The 17,712-nt window shown below is 44.1% G+C and overlaps 1 protein-coding gene across 1 annotated transcript in view; it reads left to right on the top strand.

Annotated features, from left to right (window-relative positions):
• The first annotated feature begins 1,873 nt into the window (after positions 1–1,873).
• Positions 1,874–17,712, top strand: part of TNC (tenascin C) — a 46,591-nt gene continuing 30,752 nt past the window's right edge. The window contains exons 1-9 of the mRNA XM_070955924.1: positions 1,874–2,336; positions 3,854–5,446; positions 5,772–6,035; positions 6,666–6,781; positions 7,240–7,396; positions 8,083–8,352; positions 9,741–9,926; positions 12,037–12,126; positions 15,482–15,745. Coding sequence (XP_070812025.1) covers positions 1,874–2,336; positions 3,854–5,446; positions 5,772–6,035; positions 6,666–6,781; positions 7,240–7,396; positions 8,083–8,352; positions 9,741–9,926; positions 12,037–12,126; positions 15,482–15,745 — 3,403 coding nt within the window. The remainder of the gene's footprint in view (positions 2,337–3,853; positions 5,447–5,771; positions 6,036–6,665; positions 6,782–7,239; positions 7,397–8,082; positions 8,353–9,740; positions 9,927–12,036; positions 12,127–15,481; positions 15,746–17,712) is intronic.

Genomic DNA, 17,712 nt, shown 5'->3' with positions numbered 1-17,712 from the left:
CACTTCACATGATCTTGATTCTATCCCTCTGTTTATGCAGTCTAGAACTAAGGGTGACATGATAGTCTTCCAATAAAGCAACAAAGATGAGAAAGTATTTGGAGATTAAATAGCACAATGAACAATTGAGGGAAGTAAGCATGTCTAGTCTAACAAAGAGAAGGACTGGGGTTGACATGATATCTGTCTTCCAGTATCTGTGGGGCTATCACAAAGAGAAAGGGGTCAACATATTCTCCAAGGCACCAGAGAGAAGGACAAGAAGCAACGGATGGAAACTTATCATGGAAAGAAGCAACCTAGAACTAAGGAGAAATTTCCTGATAGTGAGGACAATCAATCAGTGGAACAACTTGCCTCCAGAAGTTGTGGGTGCTCCATCACTGGAGGTTTCCAAGAATAGATTGGACACCTTTTGTCCAGAATGCTATATGGTCTCCTGCTTGAGCAAGGGATTGGATTAGAAGATCTCCAAGGTCCTTTCCAACTTTGTTATTCTGATGTTCTGATGTAGATTACTCTGGGTAAACCCTGGAGTTTTAGTTAGCAGATAAACAAGATCTAATGGTTATGGTGTTTATCGAGAATCACATATATCTAGTTTTTGCCATAGAAGCCAGGTTGAGCTGAGAAGGACTGAGCCACGGCTATAAAATTGTTGGAGAAAAGCTTAGGTTAGCTGTCTTGAACTCTTGGAATAACTTGCTCTAACCATTCATCTCAGCCTGTTGAGGCAGGTGCTCTCAGCGTGAGAAAATTGAACGCTCCTGGGTTGGGAAGATCACAAAGAGAAGCAGCTGAGTTGAAGTTCTCCTACCTTCAATGAGCACTGATTGAAGGACACATTCTGAAAAGTTCGGCACCCCATGCTGTGTTTCCAAAGAGCAGCCAGCAAGAGCAAGAGAAATAAATTTTAAATTAAAAAGTCATCCCTCTCTTACTTTCCAGGAGTCGTTTCCAGTGGCCTATTTCCTCCGCTCGATTTCCATTTTTAGAACAAGCTCTTTCTTCTTTTACTCCACTGAGGACCTGCTGTTTTCAATCTACGGGTTTTTATTTAAAATAAGAGCCGTCTGGAGCCCTTTGGTGGTGGGAGGGAGGGGAGGGAGATTCCTGGAAACTGCAAGATGAGAGAGATTATCTGAATGAGGAAGGGAAAAAAATCTGCCAGTAGAGAATGTGGAATTTTATCACTCTTTGTCCTTTCAGATTGCCTCTCTCCCTCTCTCTCTCTCTCTCTCTCTCTCTCTCTCTCTCTCTCTCTCTCTCTCTCTCTCTCTCTCTCTCTCTCTCTCTCTGTGGGCATCCACACTTTATTTGGGTCCTGAAGAATAAAAAAATAATCCATTCTTATAAAAATTACAATAAAAACTTTATTTACTATAGGAACTAGCTAGGAACTGTCTCATAAAAGAGAAAGTGTTTTATTAGGTGCCAATTTCTGTACTGTACTGAAACTGGCACGGGAGGCAACTTCCTTCTTCAGTTAAGGCTGAGTTTTTCAGTTTTTGGACAGCCAATTCATTCGCCCTCTAATTGATTTGCTATCACGTCCTGATTTCAGCTGAATGTCCTGGGGATGACTTGACATAGCGCCTTCCTTCTTCCACCTCTTTTCATTACAGTCCCCGAGCTTCTGTTGTGTTGCAAACTGATCACTTCCCAATTCAGTGCTGATCCCTTCCTGCAGGTCATTCCAGCGTTGTGTGGTATCGATTTCACAGCAAATTAACTGAGTCTATATCTTGTGTTAACTCTTGCAGGACCGAAAGCAGAGGCAATCCTAAACCTCTCTGTTGCAACCGAGCGGAGTCCCTTCTTTGCAACATAAAACAGCCCTTCGTCTACAAAGAGTGCTCTGGAGGAACTGAGGATGGCCCTCTCCGCATGGGTCATGGCCTCGGTGGCCATCTTTCTGTTCCATCAAGATGCTAGTGGTGGACTCATCAACAGAATTATTCGGCAGAAGAGGGAAACGGGAATCAACGTGACGCTGCCAGAGGATAACCAACCCGTGGTCTTCAACCACGTCTACAATATTAAAGTCCCCGAGGGCTCTCTTTGCTCTGTGGACTTGGACCCTCCCAGTGGAGACTCAGAATTCAAACTTCCATCCGAGCCAGGCAAACACTATCAGGAGCACACATTGAATGAAGACAATCAGATTGTGTTCACACACCGGATCAATATCCCGCGACGGGCTTGTGGTTGTGCGGCGGCCCCTGATATCAAGGAGCTACTAAGCCGACTGGAAGAATTGGAAGAGCTGGTATCTTCTCTGCAGGAACAGTGTGGCAGTGGGTCAGGGTGCTGTTCCAGTGCTCAAACAGCGAAAGGTAAGTTAGGAGAACCCAGAAGCAAGGTGGGATGGAATAAAAGAGAAGCACTAGAATTCCCAAACAAAGAAACAGAAAAAACTAGAATTCCCAAACAAAGAAATAGAACTAGAATTCCCAAACAAAAAAATGGAAGAACTAGAATCGCCAAAGAAATAGAAGAACTAGAATTCCCAAACAAAGAAATGGAAGAACTAGAATTCCCAAATGTTTCTCCTTTGAACCTTTTGTGGTAGACCACATTGTGTTCATGTTCCATTTGTATTTAAATCCCCTCCCTACATTCCTTTCAAAGTTGAGAAATAAATCAATAAATTTAAAAGGCATCAATAATTTTGTTTCCTGAAGATATTCAAAACTATATACACACCCGCACACATACACAGTGCAACAAAATCATTCTGAACTGTCTTATCCCAATTTAAGCGTATACGATAAAATGAATATGTTGTTTAGCTTATAGCTGGAGAACTACACTTGATTATTAAAGCTAAAGCCCCCAGTAAGATTTGCCACCAAGAATGTAGAAAAGGGAGTTTTTCACCTTCTTTCATATCATTATGTCCAGCTCTGCATTTCTTACAGACATGCTGAAAGATTTCCTTGATTTATTGATCAAGAGCCACAAAGATCTTATAGGCCATACGTGGCCTGTTGACCAACAATCTCTTACAGGTTGTGTTGTTCATCAAGGATCTGATTGTCTCCATCAGGCAAAGTACATTTTTCAAAAAGCGAGACAGTTCTAGAACATTCCATTTCAGCACCCTGGACAGCACTGCACGTATTGGCCTGGTTCCTGACTGGCATTCAGAAACCATGTCCCAAAGGTGCTTTTTCAGGAGGAAACTGGACTTTCTTGTTGTTTCTTTCTTTGAAGATGTTTCGCTTCTCATCCAAGAAGCTTCTTCATCTCTGACGGGATAGTGGGGAATGGAAGGGTTTGTATTCCTTGCAGAATACATCGTTTGCATCCCTTTAGAGCAGGGCTGTCAAACTCCTGGCCCATGGGCCAGATGCATCATGTCCTGGCCACCCCCACGCCCAGTTTAGCGAAAGGGGAAAAAGTCCCAATATGTCACGTGATGCTGACATGACAACATCCCTGTTTTAGAGGGTCGTTGAAGCACCAGCTCAAGGCTTTACTCAGCCTTCCATCCTTCCAAGATCAGTAAAATGAGGACCCAGATTGTTGGGGGGGGGCAATATGCTGACTCTGTCCTTCCTTCCTTCCCTCCTTCCTTCCTCCCTCCCTCCCTCCCTCTGTCCACCCCTCTCTCCCTCCCTCCTTCTTTCCTTCCTTGCCATGGTGGTGCAGTGGTTAGAATGCAGTATTTCAGGCTAACTCAGCAGTTCAATTCTCACCAGCTCAAGGTTGCCTCAGCCTTCCATCCTTTCAAAGTCAATAAAATGAGGATCCAGATTGTTGGGGGCAAGAGGCTGACTCTGTAAACCAGAGAGAGCTGCAAAGCACTGTGAAGCAGTATATAAGTCTAAGCGCTATTTTATTTGGACAGGTACCATCGATGCTACTCCCTACTGCAGTGGACGTGGAAACTACAGCAACGACATTTGTGGCTGCATCTGCGAACAGGGATGGAAAGGACCAAATTGCTCAGAACCAGAATGCCCACAGAACTGCAATGAAAGGGGCCAGTGTATCAATGGCCAATGTATTTGTGATTATGGTTACACCGGCTATGATTGTGGAGAGCTGGCCTGTCCCGGGGACTGCAACGATCAAGGCAAATGCGTGGATGGGAAATGTGTGTGCTTCGATGGTTACGCTGGTGAGGACTGCAGCCTTGAGGTCTGCTTGGTGCCCTGCAGTGAGTATGGCAGTTGTGTGAATGGACAATGCATCTGCATGGAAGGTTTCACTGGGGTGGATTGCAGCCAGCCCCTTTGCCTTAACAACTGCAATAATCGGGGGCGTTGTGTGGAAGAAGAGTGTGTGTGTGATGAAGGATACACTGGAGAGGACTGCAGTGAGCTCATTTGCCCCAACGATTGCTATGACCGGGGCCGTTGCATCAACGGCACCTGCTACTGTGAAACTGGGTTCACTGGTGAGGACTGCGGGGACCTGGCCTGTCCAAATGACTGTCACCATAACGGTCGCTGCGAGAACGGTGTATGTGTATGCGATGAAGGATTCACTGGAGATGACTGTTCCCTACGGAGGTGTCCCAACGACTGTCACAAACAGGGAAGCTGCGTCAATGGGCAATGTGTGTGCAATGAAGGCTTCTTGGGACCAGACTGTGGGGAGGTGAGGTGTCTCAATGACTGCCACAACCGGGGGCAGTGCGTGAATGGCCAGTGTGTGTGTGATGAAGCCTTCATGGGGGAGGATTGTAGTGAACTAAGATGCCCCAAGGATTGCAACAACCATGGCCAGTGTGTTGACGGGAAATGTCAGTGTGATGAGGGTTACATGGGGGAAGATTGCGGGGATCTGAGATGCCTCCATGACTGCCACAACCGTGGCCAGTGTGTCAAAGGGCAGTGTGTATGCGACGAAGGCTTTGTGGGTGAGGATTGTAGCCAGCGCAGGTGTCCCAATGATTGCCACAAGCGGGGGAAATGTGTAGATGGCCAGTGTGTATGTGAAGAAGCTTTCACTGGGCTTGATTGCAATGAACTGCGGTGTCCCAATGACTGCAATGACCATGGGCGCTGCGTTGATGGGCAATGCATATGTGACGAAGGGTACACCGCTGAAGACTGCTCAGAACTGACCTGTCCTCAGGACTGCAACCGTCGTGGACGCTGTGTCAACGGGGTCTGTGAATGCAATGAAGGCTTCCTTGGGGAGGACTGTGGGGAGTTAGCTTGCATCAATAACTGCAACAACCGAGGCCGTTGTCTGAATGGACAGTGCGTTTGCGATGAGGGCTTCACCGGCGTAGACTGTGGTCAACGTAAATGCCCGGACGACTGCAACAACAGAGGGCAGTGCATTGATGGTGTGTGTCTATGTGATGAAGGATATGAAGGCCCTGCTTGTGCTGAACAGTCCTGCCCCAACAATTGCAATGATCTTGGTCGTTGTGTAGCCGGACGATGTGTCTGTGAAGAAGGCTTCGTAGGTGCCGACTGTTCAGATGGTAAGTTCTACCGAATCACAGAGTTGAAAGGATGCATGGACAATCTAGACGTGAATCCCTTGTGCAGTTCCTACAATCTTCATCTAACACGTTCATACCATCTTGAGAATAATGGCACTTGTAGACAAATACATCACCTTGGGGATAAGAGGGCTGATAACTCTACATTTATAAATCCAATTGGTAGATTCCATAATTTTTTGCTGGATCCATAGGTCAGTCTTTCATAAGTTGGGTTTTAGTTCTCGAAAGACAAGTTCCTTTGCTTCTTGGACTTCTCAGATGACCTTTTTTTTAAAATTTCTTCTTTAAATCTTCACGACAGTATCTCCTCCAAAGGATTTGCTGGTTACAGAAGTGACAGATAAGACCATTAACTTGGAATGGGCGAATGAAAATGTCGTCAATGAATATCTCATCAGCTACATTCCAACCAGTACTGATGGCTTAGAACTTCAGTTCCGGGTACCTGGAAACAAAACATCAGCCACCATCCGGGAGCTGGAACCTGGTGTGGAATATTTCATCCGTGTTTTTGCCATCCTAAGGAACAAAAAAAGCATCCCAATTAATGCCCGGATTGCTACTTGTAAGTACTTTAAAGGCCAAGTGAGTAATTTGCCTGAAGTAACTGTTGATAGAGGACATTGAGCAGCTCAAAAATTGACATCCAACACAAGCTAGTCTTAAACAAGCTTTTAGGTGTGGTTCATATTGACATCTTCACCCTACTTAATATAACCATGATTTACCAAATGATCCCACTTATAACAGAATAACAGAATTGGAAGAGACTTTGGAGGTCTTCTAGTCAACCCCCGCCCCCCGCTCAAGCAGGAGACCTTATACCATTTCAGACAAATGGTTGTCCAACCTCTTTTTAAAGACCTCCAGTGTTGGAACACCCATGACTTCTGAAGGCAAGCCATTAAGGTGGTTAATAGTTCTCACAGTCAGGAAATTTCTCCTTAGTTCTAGGTTGCTTCTCTCCTTGATTAGTTTCCATCTGTTGCTTCTTGTCCTGCCCTCAGGTGCTTTGGAGAATAAGTTGACCCCCCTCTTCTTTGGGGCAGCTCCTCAAATATTGGAAGACTGCTATCATGTCTCCCCTAGTCCTTCTTTTCATTAAACTAGACATACGAAAGGGTAAAGATATTTTTAAAAAATCATTTGGATCTGTGCTGAAATGCTCTCCTTTCCTTCTGCTTCTGGATTTCAGACTTGCCTGCCCCCGATGGCTTGAAGTTCAAATCAATTAAAGAGACTTCCGTGGATGTTGAATGGGATGCCTTTAATTTCCCTTTCCATGGCTGGGAGATTATCTTTAGAAGCATGGTAAGAAGGATTTCTCGTCCAATAAGGGATGCGGTGGCTCAGTGCCTAAGATGCTGAGTTTGTCGATCGAAAGGTTGGCAGTTCAGTGGTTTGAATCCCTAGTGCCATGTAACAGGGTGAGCTCCTGTGACTTGTCCCAGCTTCTGCCAACCTAGCAGTTCGAAAGCACGTAAAAAATGCAAGTAGAAAAATAGGGACCACCTTTGGTGGGAAGGTAACAGCGTTCTGTGTGCCTTTGGCATTGAGTCATGCCGGCCACATGACCATGGAGACATTTTCGGACAGCGCTGGCTCGTTGGCTTTGAAATGGAGATGAGCACCACCCCCTAGAGTCAGGAACGTCTAGCACATATGTGCGAGGGGAATCTTTACCTTTAAGAAGGATTTTGCCCTGGGATATCCTGCTTTCCTTTTCTGCCTACCTTCCTATTTTCTCATTTCGATGCTTTGCGTTGCAGAAAGAGGAAGAGAACGGGGCCATCCGAAGCAGTCTGAAGAGCCCTCAGACAACCTACCAACAACAAGGCCTTGCACCAGGACAACAGTACAATGTATCTCTGGTTGTCGTGAAGAATGAGATCAGGGGACCTGCTGTTTCAAAAATCGTGACCACAAGTAAGTAGCCATTATCAGGGGTGGGCTGCTGGGGGTTCGCAGGGGTTCGGGAGAACCTCTAGCTAAGATTCTGTGCAGTTCGGAGAACCCCCAAATCTCACTCCTGGCTGTCCCCACCCACCCCACCCCTCCCCTCCCCTCCCAAGAGGATTTGTGGATTTTCTTTCAACAAAATTATCAGGGTTCCAAGTAACATCCCCAATGAAAGAAGACTCCCAGGCTTGAATTTCCTCAAAGTTACATTTTATTAGAGATGTCATATTGGCACATCCGGAAAAACCCGAATCTGAAAGTTTCCAGTTTGTCCCCACCCAAGTGAAAGTTCAAGTCCCTGCCCAGCATCCTCATGTCCATCACATAGTCCAATTATCCACCGTCCAAACTGAAGACACTCCCCAGTCATCCAACTCCAGGTGCCAGGGCAATGTGTCCTTGACTCTCTGAAAAGCGAATGTTATTTTGACTACATATCATCTACACTCTTGCAATCCCCCCTCCCATTTTCCCACAGAAGATGTGGCAGGCCTGAAGGCCCAAACATAAAAGATGGCTTCCAGATTTGACAGAAATCTTGTTCCACTGCGCAACCCTTTTCCAATTCTTCTTTTTTTTTTTTAAATGATGGGATTGTTCTGTATTCAGGAACATTAAATCTTTGCCTTGTCTTGTTTTTTTTTTCTCCCAAGAACTGGATGCTCCCAGCCAAATTGAAGCAAAGGATGTTACAGACACTACCGTCCTCATAACGTGGTTCAGACCCTTAGCTGAGATTGACGGACTTGAGCTGACTTACGGGCCCAAGGATACCCCAGAAGACCGCACCTCCATTGACCTCTCCGAAGACGAAAGCCAGTATTCCATTGGAAATCTGAAGCCACACGTGGAATATGAAGTGACTCTTGTGTCTCGGCGTGGACTTATGACGAGTGACCCCATCACTGAAACTTTTGTCACAGGTAGGAAAATTTTTGCCATTGTTTTTGAGTACGTTTCTCCTAGCTCTCAGACTTTGAAGAATGATATCGGTGATTTATGGATCTGGACCATTAAAAATCTCGAAGCCTGATACATTGAGATTCATTTTAAGTCAGGAGTCCCCAACCCCCAGTCCGTGAACTGGCACCAGTCCGCAGCATGCCAGAAACTGGGCCATGCAAACAAGTGACTTCCCATCCATGGGATGCAGGCAGCACATGAAACCGTGCCCCCTTCGGTCCATGGAAAAACCTGTCTCCACGGAAATGGTCCTTTGGCGTATATTCATGCTGGGCAGAAGCTGGGACAAGAACAAGAGCTCACTCATCAACAGTGCTTTGGTCTCAAACTGCCAACCTTCTGGTCAACAAGCCCAGCATCTTAGCAGCTACACGATGTCCATAATTTTTTTTGGAAGTGATAGCTAATATAGTCACCTACAATGTCTTAACAAAACTTAAGCGTTGTAGAGGATAAGGAAGAGGACTTCGATGGAGGTCCATGGCTAAGACAACAAGCCGTAAAACATTTTCATGTCCGGAACATTAACTGATTAACAGAGTTGGAAGGGACCTTGTAGGTCATCTAGTCCAACCCCCTGCCCAAGCAGGAGACCCTACACCATATCTGACAAATGGCAGTCCAGTTCCTTTGGCTGATCGTTCTCACTATCAGAAAATTTCTCCTTATTTCTAGGTTGAATCAGTTTCCATCCATTATTCCTTGTCTGGCCTTTGGGTGCATTGGAGAATAGCTTGACCCCCTTCTCTCTGTGGCAGCCCCTCAAAAATTGGAAGACTGCTATCATGTCTCCCCTGGTCCTTCTCTTCACTAGACTAGCCATGCCCAGTTCCTGCAACCGTTCATCGTATGTTTTAGCCTCCAGTCCCCTAATCATCCTGGTTGCTCTTCTCTGCACTTTTCTAGAGTCTCAACATCTTTTTTATAGTGTGGTGACCAAAACTGGATGCAGTACTCTAGGTGTGGTCTTACTAAGGCTTTATAGAGTGGTATTAGTACCTCCCTTGATCTTGATTGAATCCCTCTGTTCATGCAATTTAGGATTGGGTTGGCTTTTTTGGCTGCTCCCGCACAATGTGGCTCATATTTAACTGGTTGTCCACTAAGACTCCAAGATCCCTCTCAAATCCAGATAATGTTCAGAAGAAGCTTAGGCAGAGATCTTTCTGATCCATTGAACTATAAGGAGCATAATCAGACTTCTAGATTCTGTTATCCTAGCCAGCTTCAATAAAAGTAGTTTTAGCTTTCCTCTGGAGTTTATTTCATGGCTTGGGGCTGACACGTACACATCTGTGTCCCTGATGTTCACAGAGAACATTAGATTTCTTTCTCTCTTTCTCCCCAGATCTGGATGCTCCCCAAAATCTGAGGCGCATTTCTCAGACGGACCGCACAATCACTCTGGAGTGGAAAAACAGCCAAGCAATGCCAGATGTCTACAGGATCAAATACGCCCCTCTCTCTGGTGGAGATCACGCTGAGGTCACCGTGCCCAGAAGTAACCAGGCCACCTCCAAAGTTACACTCTCTGGTAGGACTTCAGGAAATCCCTTGAAGCTACTTTTCTACAGATGCCAACCTACAATAGTGGCCGAAATTGTGGAAACCTTTTTGGGGAAAGTGTATTTTCTAAAACTAGCTAATAACACCACTTTTGGGGGGGAATAGTACCATAAAATTATATATCCATGGAAAGATAATTTAATCAAGAATGTAATGCAATCGCTTTTAGGAAGGATTTGCTATTAGAATAGCAGTTGCAGTATAAAGAAGAAAAGTGAAACACGTAGAAAAAACGAGATATACAAAAATGATCCCCATGTCGGTTAATACTTAGTTGGGTAACCTTTAGCATGAATGATGGCCTTACAACATCTTCCCATGGAGTGAACCAAGTCTTTGAGTTCTGCAGCTGTTCTAATGTGAAACCAAGATTGAAGGATGGCTTCTATTAACTGGGTTTTATTGCTGGGTTGCTTCTAACTAACCAGTTTCTTTAGTCGGCTCCATAGATTTCCAATTGGGTGAAGGTCTATTCCCAGGCCAATCCAGCAGTGAAATAGGATTATCTTGAAACTCCCCCCCAAAAAGTGGTGTTATTAGTCATCAAACCTCAAAAATACACTTTTCCCAAAAGGTTTCCACAAGTTTGGCCACTACTGTAAATCCATTCATCCATTGAGGGCAGGCAACTGAGGAATGCTCTTTTCATCACATGATGGAATGATCCTTCACCAACTTGTCCATTTAATGAGATCAAAAGGAATGTATCCCTTTCTTTTGGCGAGAAGCACTCATGGACCATCTACAGGTAGTCCTCAACTTACGACAGCTTGTTTAGTGACCGTTCAAAGTTACAACGGCACTGAAAAAAAGGGAGTTAAGGCCGTTTTTCACACCTACGACCGTCGCAGCCTCATCATGGCCACCTGATCAAAATACAGTCCCTTGGCAACTGACTCATATTTATGACGGTTGCAGTGTCCCGGGGTCATGGGATCCCTTTTTGCGACCTTCTGACAAGCAAAGTCAATGGGGAAAGACAGATCCACTTAACAACTGTGTGACTCAGTTAACAACTGCAGTGATTCCCTTAGCAACGATGGCACAACAGACTGTAAAGTGAGGCAAAATTCACGTAGCAAATGTTTTGCTTAGCGACAAAAATGTTGAGCTCAGTTGCAATTGTAAATTGAGGCGTACCTCTATAATATAGGGTCTTCAACATTTTTTGGAATGATTGCCGAAGACAAAGTGTTATTCTCTTTTTGGTGCCAGGTTAAAACCTTATTGTATTTTCTTTATATAAGTTTTATATTTTTATTTTTTATTTTTTACAAACATATCAAACCAATGCGTGAACTGTGGGGCACATTCTAATACAAATAAAACTAGTAAAATCAATCATAATTATTAGATTCAATCAACTTACATATTTCTAATAATATACACAAATATAATAAGTTGCAATCTGTCATTATTCAATTCTTGCATGTTTTCTCTTATTGTTGCTTTCATTTTATTATATAAAAGTATATACACTAACATTCCCCCTTCTCTTATTTCTATCACTTATTTTAACTTTTAATCATATCACCTTTTACTAAAAAACATTTTCTTTCTATCCTACCTAACTTCTAGTCATGTCACCTATCTAAAAAAGAAATAAATAAAGAGAGAGAAAAGGTAAACCAAATCAGAACAACTACAGAAAAGAGAAATCATCTATCCATCGTCTCTTGCCCACTTCAATACTTTAATTGCTATGCTTTTTTTTTTTTTACTTGCCTCTCAAATTCCTCTCCTTGATCTCTATCTCTGTCAGAATCTATTTCTTGACTATTCAATCTAGGTATTTCTCCCACCTCTACCCTCTTCCACTGCCTAGCTCCCAAAATTTCTGCCCAGGTCCCTATCTCCCTTATTGTTTTATCCAGTTATTTTTCTTGGTTTAAACTTTATTTTAAATCCAGGCGATATTAGATCTAAGCATCTTGTTTTGTTTCAATTTTGGTGTCCTGGTACATATTGACATTTTTTACTACTGAAACTCGCTTAACTGAAGTCTGCATATTTCAAGATTTTGGGGAGGGGAAGACTGTTTATTAGAAGCAATGTTAATAATTATCCATTCTTTTAAGGCCTGAGACCGGGAACAGAATACGGCATCGGAGTAACTTCAGTGAAAGAGGACAAAGAGAGTTTCCCTTCCACCATCAATGCTGGAACCGGTAAGAAATATCCGTTCATTATGGGGAGAGGAAGAAAGGAAATCATCTGTGAAGGATCTGGAGGCTTAGTTAGGACAATTTATTGAATCTAATTTAGCGAGCTAAAATAGACTTTGTCTGGACTGTAACCAGTTTTAGGCACCAAAAGGAAATGTTGAACTGGGATGCGGGGTCGAAAAGTGGCCAAAAGGATGGTTTTTGGTGATGTCATTAAGCATGTTACCTAGTTGGGTAATGAAAGAAAACTCAAGCTCAGAGTGCACCAAGGACCCACAGTCCTTTTCCTCCTCCTCCTCCTCCTCCTCCTCCTCCTCCTCCTCCTCCTCCTCCTCCTCCTCCTCCTCCTCCTCCTCCTCTTGCCCCCCAGCCTCTGGCTTTTCCTACTCCTCCCTCCTCCTTTTCCTCGTCCCTTCTAGCACTGATGATGTTACCTATTTGGGTCAGGAAACATCTACAAGAAAACAACCAAGCTCAGAAAGCACCAAGGATCTCACAGTCCTCCTCCTCCTCCTCTTCCTCTCCTTGAACCCTTTTCCCTTCTAGCAGTGATATTACCTAGTTGGGTCATAAAATGTCTGCAAGAAAACCACCAAGCTCAGAGAGCACCAAGGACCCACAGTCCTGCCCTCCTCTCCTCCTCTTCTGCCTCCTTCTCCTCCTCTTCTTCCTCCCCACAAGCCCCATTCCCTTCTACCACTGATGATGCTACCTAGTTGGGTCATGAAACATCTGCAAGAAAACCACCAAGCTCAGAGAACACAAGGGCCTCACAGTTCAACCCTGAGCTACAAATATTCTTTTTTTTTAAATTTGATTTATATGCCGCCCTTCTCCGGAGACTCAGGGCGACTTACAATGTGCTAAGCAATAGCCTTCATCCTTTTGTATATTTATACAAAGTCAGCTTATTGCCCCCACAAACTGGGTCCTCAATTTACCTACCTTAGAAAGGATGGAAGGCTGAGTCAACCTTGAGCCTGGCGAGATTCGAACCTGCAGTAATTGCAGGCAGCTGATCTTAATAACAGGGTGCTTTGGACCACTGTACTACCAAGGGTCTTCTTTTGATAAGCACAAGCTTCCTTTGCTCCTTAGCCAGTCCAGACATAAATTCTAAAAACCTGGACAAGAGCTCTCTAAGCTTCAATGCTCCACCCTTTCCCTTTGATACTGCTGTGAATGAGATGGAGAACATCTCATTCACAGTAGTATGACCTTCTGTCATACCGTCCATTCAAGCGTAGCTCTTTGAAGTCTTTTATCTGCTGCGTAGAATGGGAAATATTGATGACAGATACTCATCCCAAGCTCTGAGCAAGAAAGGTAGCATGCACCATGGAGTTCTTTCAGGAAGGCTTGAAGATAATTAAACACACATTTATCCTCTTTCTTCTGCTTAACGTCTGTTCTCAAGACTTGGCAGCAGCAGCAAAAAATTTCGATCCACAGCTGTGTGGGCAAATGAATGATGTTTCCATGCTTTTCATTAAGGTTACCCAAACCTTCCTCCTCCTCCCCCCCTCTTTTTTTTTCTTCTCTTTGACATAATTCACAAAACTGGCCCAGGGACTCCAATTAAGAGACTTTTTCTGATTGGTCAAAAGATAATTATAGGGGGAAACGCATTGGACAGCTCAAAAAAAGTGAGCCAAACCAGCAAAAATTGGTGGAAAGAAAAGAAAGAGACGGAACTTGGTAGAGTTGCATTGCTGAGCCAGAGTTAAGCCTGAACATGCAGTTAAGACCGAAAAAAAGGACTTAAATCAGCTTTTCCCCTCCACCCTTAATTTGGAGTGGGAAAGGGAAAAGAGACAACTGGGACCTGAACAGGAAATGCACATCTTCTTCCCACATAAAGGCCACCTTCTAAGAGTCATTTGGATGGAGCTAAATGTCATCGGTCCAGTTGTGGCTAACCATAAAGTGTCCATGAGCCAGTTTTGAGCTCGTGGACTTTCATTTCCTCACCACTGTCTCTTGCATAAGAGAACATGTTCCATATGGTGCACATAATGGGGGGAACCAAAATCACAGGATGCTCGCCGTGGGTTTCCTGATGGATTTATTTTCCTGGGCAGCCTGTGTAGTTTCAACCGTTCAATGTATCTGACTCTTGGAGACTTTATAGGCCACTGTTCTCCAGGCCACCTTATCAAACACAGCTTCTTTCGATTGTTGGACACTTGTCTTTGTCCAAGTTCTGATGTTATCAACCCAGGGTGACTGTGATGACCCAGGGCACAGCACAGAGATAACACAGGCACCTGGCAGTTCAAAACACCCCTTTATTGCTCCAAATTTCCCCCAAACGTTCCCACGTTTCCGGCCAGTCCCAGAGCAAAGTGATGACAAACATCCACACACACCTCAAGCAGCCTCTCGCTGCAAATAATCCAGCCCAGCGCTGTGTACACCAAGGCTGCAAAGCAGTAAATCCACAAGGGCAAATCAGGGAGTTCAGGAAGCAAAGGATCCGGGTAATTAATCCAGAAAGCCAGAAAGAATGCAAGGTATCCAGGAAAGTTCAAGCGTCGGCATTCAACACTTCAGGAATTCAGCGTTCAAACGCCTCTCCCCACAGCATCTCCTTAAGTCTCACTGTGAAGTGATATATAAGTCTAAGTGCTATTGCTGTTGCTCTATCCATCCATCCATATCTATCTATCTATCTATCTATCTATCTATCTATCTATCTATCTATCTATCCTGACTATAAACCGCTTAGAGGGCTGTAAAGCACCGTGAAGCAGTATATAAGTCTAAATGCTACTTCTGTTGCTTGCTTGCTTCCTACCCTCCTTTCCTTCTTTCTCTCCCTCCCTTTTCTCCTTCCTTTCTTCCTTCCTTCCTTCCCATGGTGGTGCAGTGATTAAAATGCAGTATTGCAGGCTAACTCTACCCACAGCCTGGAGTTCCATCCTGAGCAGCTCAAGGTTGACTCAGCCTTCCATCTTTCCCAGGTGGGTTAAATGAGGACCCAGATTGTTAGAGAGGGCGGTAAAACACAGTTAAGCGGTATATAAGTCTAAATGCTATTGCTATTATAACTTCGGTCACTAAACGAATTATTGTAAGTCGAGGATTACCTGTATATGCAATAATGTAGGCCAGCGGCCCAGTTCAAAGGCATCAATTCTTCTTTGATCAGCTGTTCTTGGTGTCCAATTCTCACACTCATCATTATAAGGAAGATTATAACCTATAGCAGGGGTCTCCAACCTTGGCAACCTAAAGACTTGTGGACTTCAACTCCCAGAATTCCTCAGCCAGAAAAGGTTGGAGACCCCTGACCTTTTCCTTTACAGGGTCTTAAAAGTAATAATAATAAAAAAACACCCTTTCTTCTCACACATAGATCTGGATAGTCCCAAGGACTTGGAAATCATTGACCCTACCGAAACGGCTTTCACTCTACGCTGGAAGAGACCCTTGGCCAAAATTGATCGTTACCGCCTTACTTACGTCACCCCACTGGGGAAGAAGAATGAAATTGAGATTCCCGCGGATAGCACATCCTACATCCTCCGGTCACTCGACGCTGGGACGGAATACACCATCATTCTCGTGGCTGAGAAAGGCCGACTCAAGAGTAAACCTTCCACAGTCACTGGTTCTACAGGTAGGTGAGATTCTTTGTCCTCACATCCACTGGTAGATCTGCTAATCATCTACTTTTCTCTGGAGCAGAATCTATGGTAACCCCAAAATAGAGCCTTGATAGTACAGGGGTTTAGTGCACCCTGTTATTAACACAGCTGCCTGCAATTTATTGCTGGTTCGAATCTCGCCAAGGCTCAAGGTTGACTCAGCCTTCCATCCTTTCTAAGGTAGGTGAAATGAGGACCCAGTTTGTGGGGGCAATAAGCTGACTTTGTATAAATATACAAAAGGATGAAGGCTATTGCTTAACGCCTTGTAAGCCGCCCTGAGTCTCCGGAGAAGGGCGGCATATAAATCAAATTTAAAAAAAAAAGAAAAGAAAGAGAAAGAAGGAAGGAAGGAAGGAAGGAAGGAAGGAAGGAAGGAAGGAAAGAAAGAAAGAAAGAAAGAAAGAAAGAAAGAAAGAAAGAAAGAAAGAAAGAAAGAAAGAAAAGCTGACTTTGTATAAATATACAAAAGGATGAAGGCTATTGCTTAGCGCATTGTAAGCCGCCCTGAGTCTCCGGAGAAGGGCGGCATATAAATCAAATTAAAAAAAATAAAAAAAAAATAGAAGGAGTGTAGAAGAGGTTGTAGAAAAAATGGTTTTAAAAGTAAAAAAAAAAAAAAGAAATTAGCCACACCCACCCAGTCACATTAACCCACCACCACCACCAAACCACACCCACAGAACCGGTAGTAACAAATTTTAGATTTCGCCACTGCCTTGGAGATCTTCTAGCCCAGCCCACTGGTCAAGCAGGAGACCCTATACCCATTCCAGACAAATGACTATCCAACTATCTTCTTTAAAACCGCCAGTGATGGCGCATCCACAGCTTCTAGTGGCAAGCTGTTCCACTGATTCATTGTCCTCACTGATAGGAAGATTCTTCCTTAATTCCAGATTGCTTCTCTCCTGGATTAGTTTCCATCCAGTGTTTCTTGTCTGAGTTCTACAAAGCATCGAGAAGGAAATGTTTCTTTTAAATGACTTTCCCAGACCCGAATCCAAAACGGTATATTCCATTAAAAGAAAAAAAAAACAGATGAAAGAAAGATTTGGATGCGTGCAGGAGGTTTATAGCCAAGGGAAGAGTTTGGAGGAGAAAACATACAAGCCGTTATAACCACACACCTAGAGAGTTGTCAAAGCGGGGAATAGGCGTCCCTTCTTTTCCATCGCCTTTTCACCCCCCAGTCATGTCCTTTTTAGGTGAAGAAGATCCGGATTAATTTTCTTTTTAATGGGCACAAACTTTTTAAAAGCTTGCTTGCTTTCCAGATGGGGAGATGTGGCACAGAGCGTTCTAATCTTTACAGAAGGAGCTGTTTCTACATACACACACACACAAACAAACACACAATTTGAATGCCAACGGTAGAAGAACTGACTTCAGTTTCCTTTCTATGATCTAGCTTAAACTTCAGCTCAATCTTCTTTCTTTCTTTCTCTTTCTTTCTTTCTTTCTTTCTTTCTTTCTTTCTTTCTTTCTTTCTTTCTCTTTCTTTCTCTTTCTTTCTTTCTTTCTTTCTTTCTTTCTTTCTTTCTTTCTTTCTTTCTTTCTTTCTTTCTTTCTTTCTTTCTTTCTCTTTCTTTCTTTCTGCCTGCCTGCCTTCCTGCCTGCCTGTCTGCCTGCCTGCCTTCTTTTCTTCCTTCCTTCCTGCCTGCCTTTTCTTCCTGCCTTCCTGCCTGCCTGCCTGCCTTCTTTCCTTCCTTCCTTCCTTCCTTCCTTCCTTCCTTCCTTCCTTCCTTCCTTCCTTCCTTCCTTCCTTTCCTCCCTCCCTCCCTCCCCTCCCCTCCCCTTCCTTTTTTTCCTTCTCCTCTTCCTTTTCCTTCTCCTCCTTCTCCTCCTCCCTCTTCTCTCCTCCTCCCTCCTCCTCCTTCCTCCCTCCTCCTCACTGTATTCCAGACAGCCTATCCTGTGTCCTCTAGAGTAACCTGCT

Source organism: Pituophis catenifer, unplaced genomic scaffold, assembly GCF_029215685.1.
Source record: "Pituophis catenifer annectens isolate HBS135680 unplaced genomic scaffold, rPitCat1.0.hap2 SCAF_17, whole genome shotgun sequence".
In the NCBI taxonomy this organism is placed as follows: domain Eukaryota; kingdom Metazoa; phylum Chordata; class Lepidosauria; order Squamata; family Colubridae; genus Pituophis; species Pituophis catenifer.
Note: the sequence above shows the minus strand (reverse complement) of the source record. Positions and strands in the feature narration are given on the sequence as shown.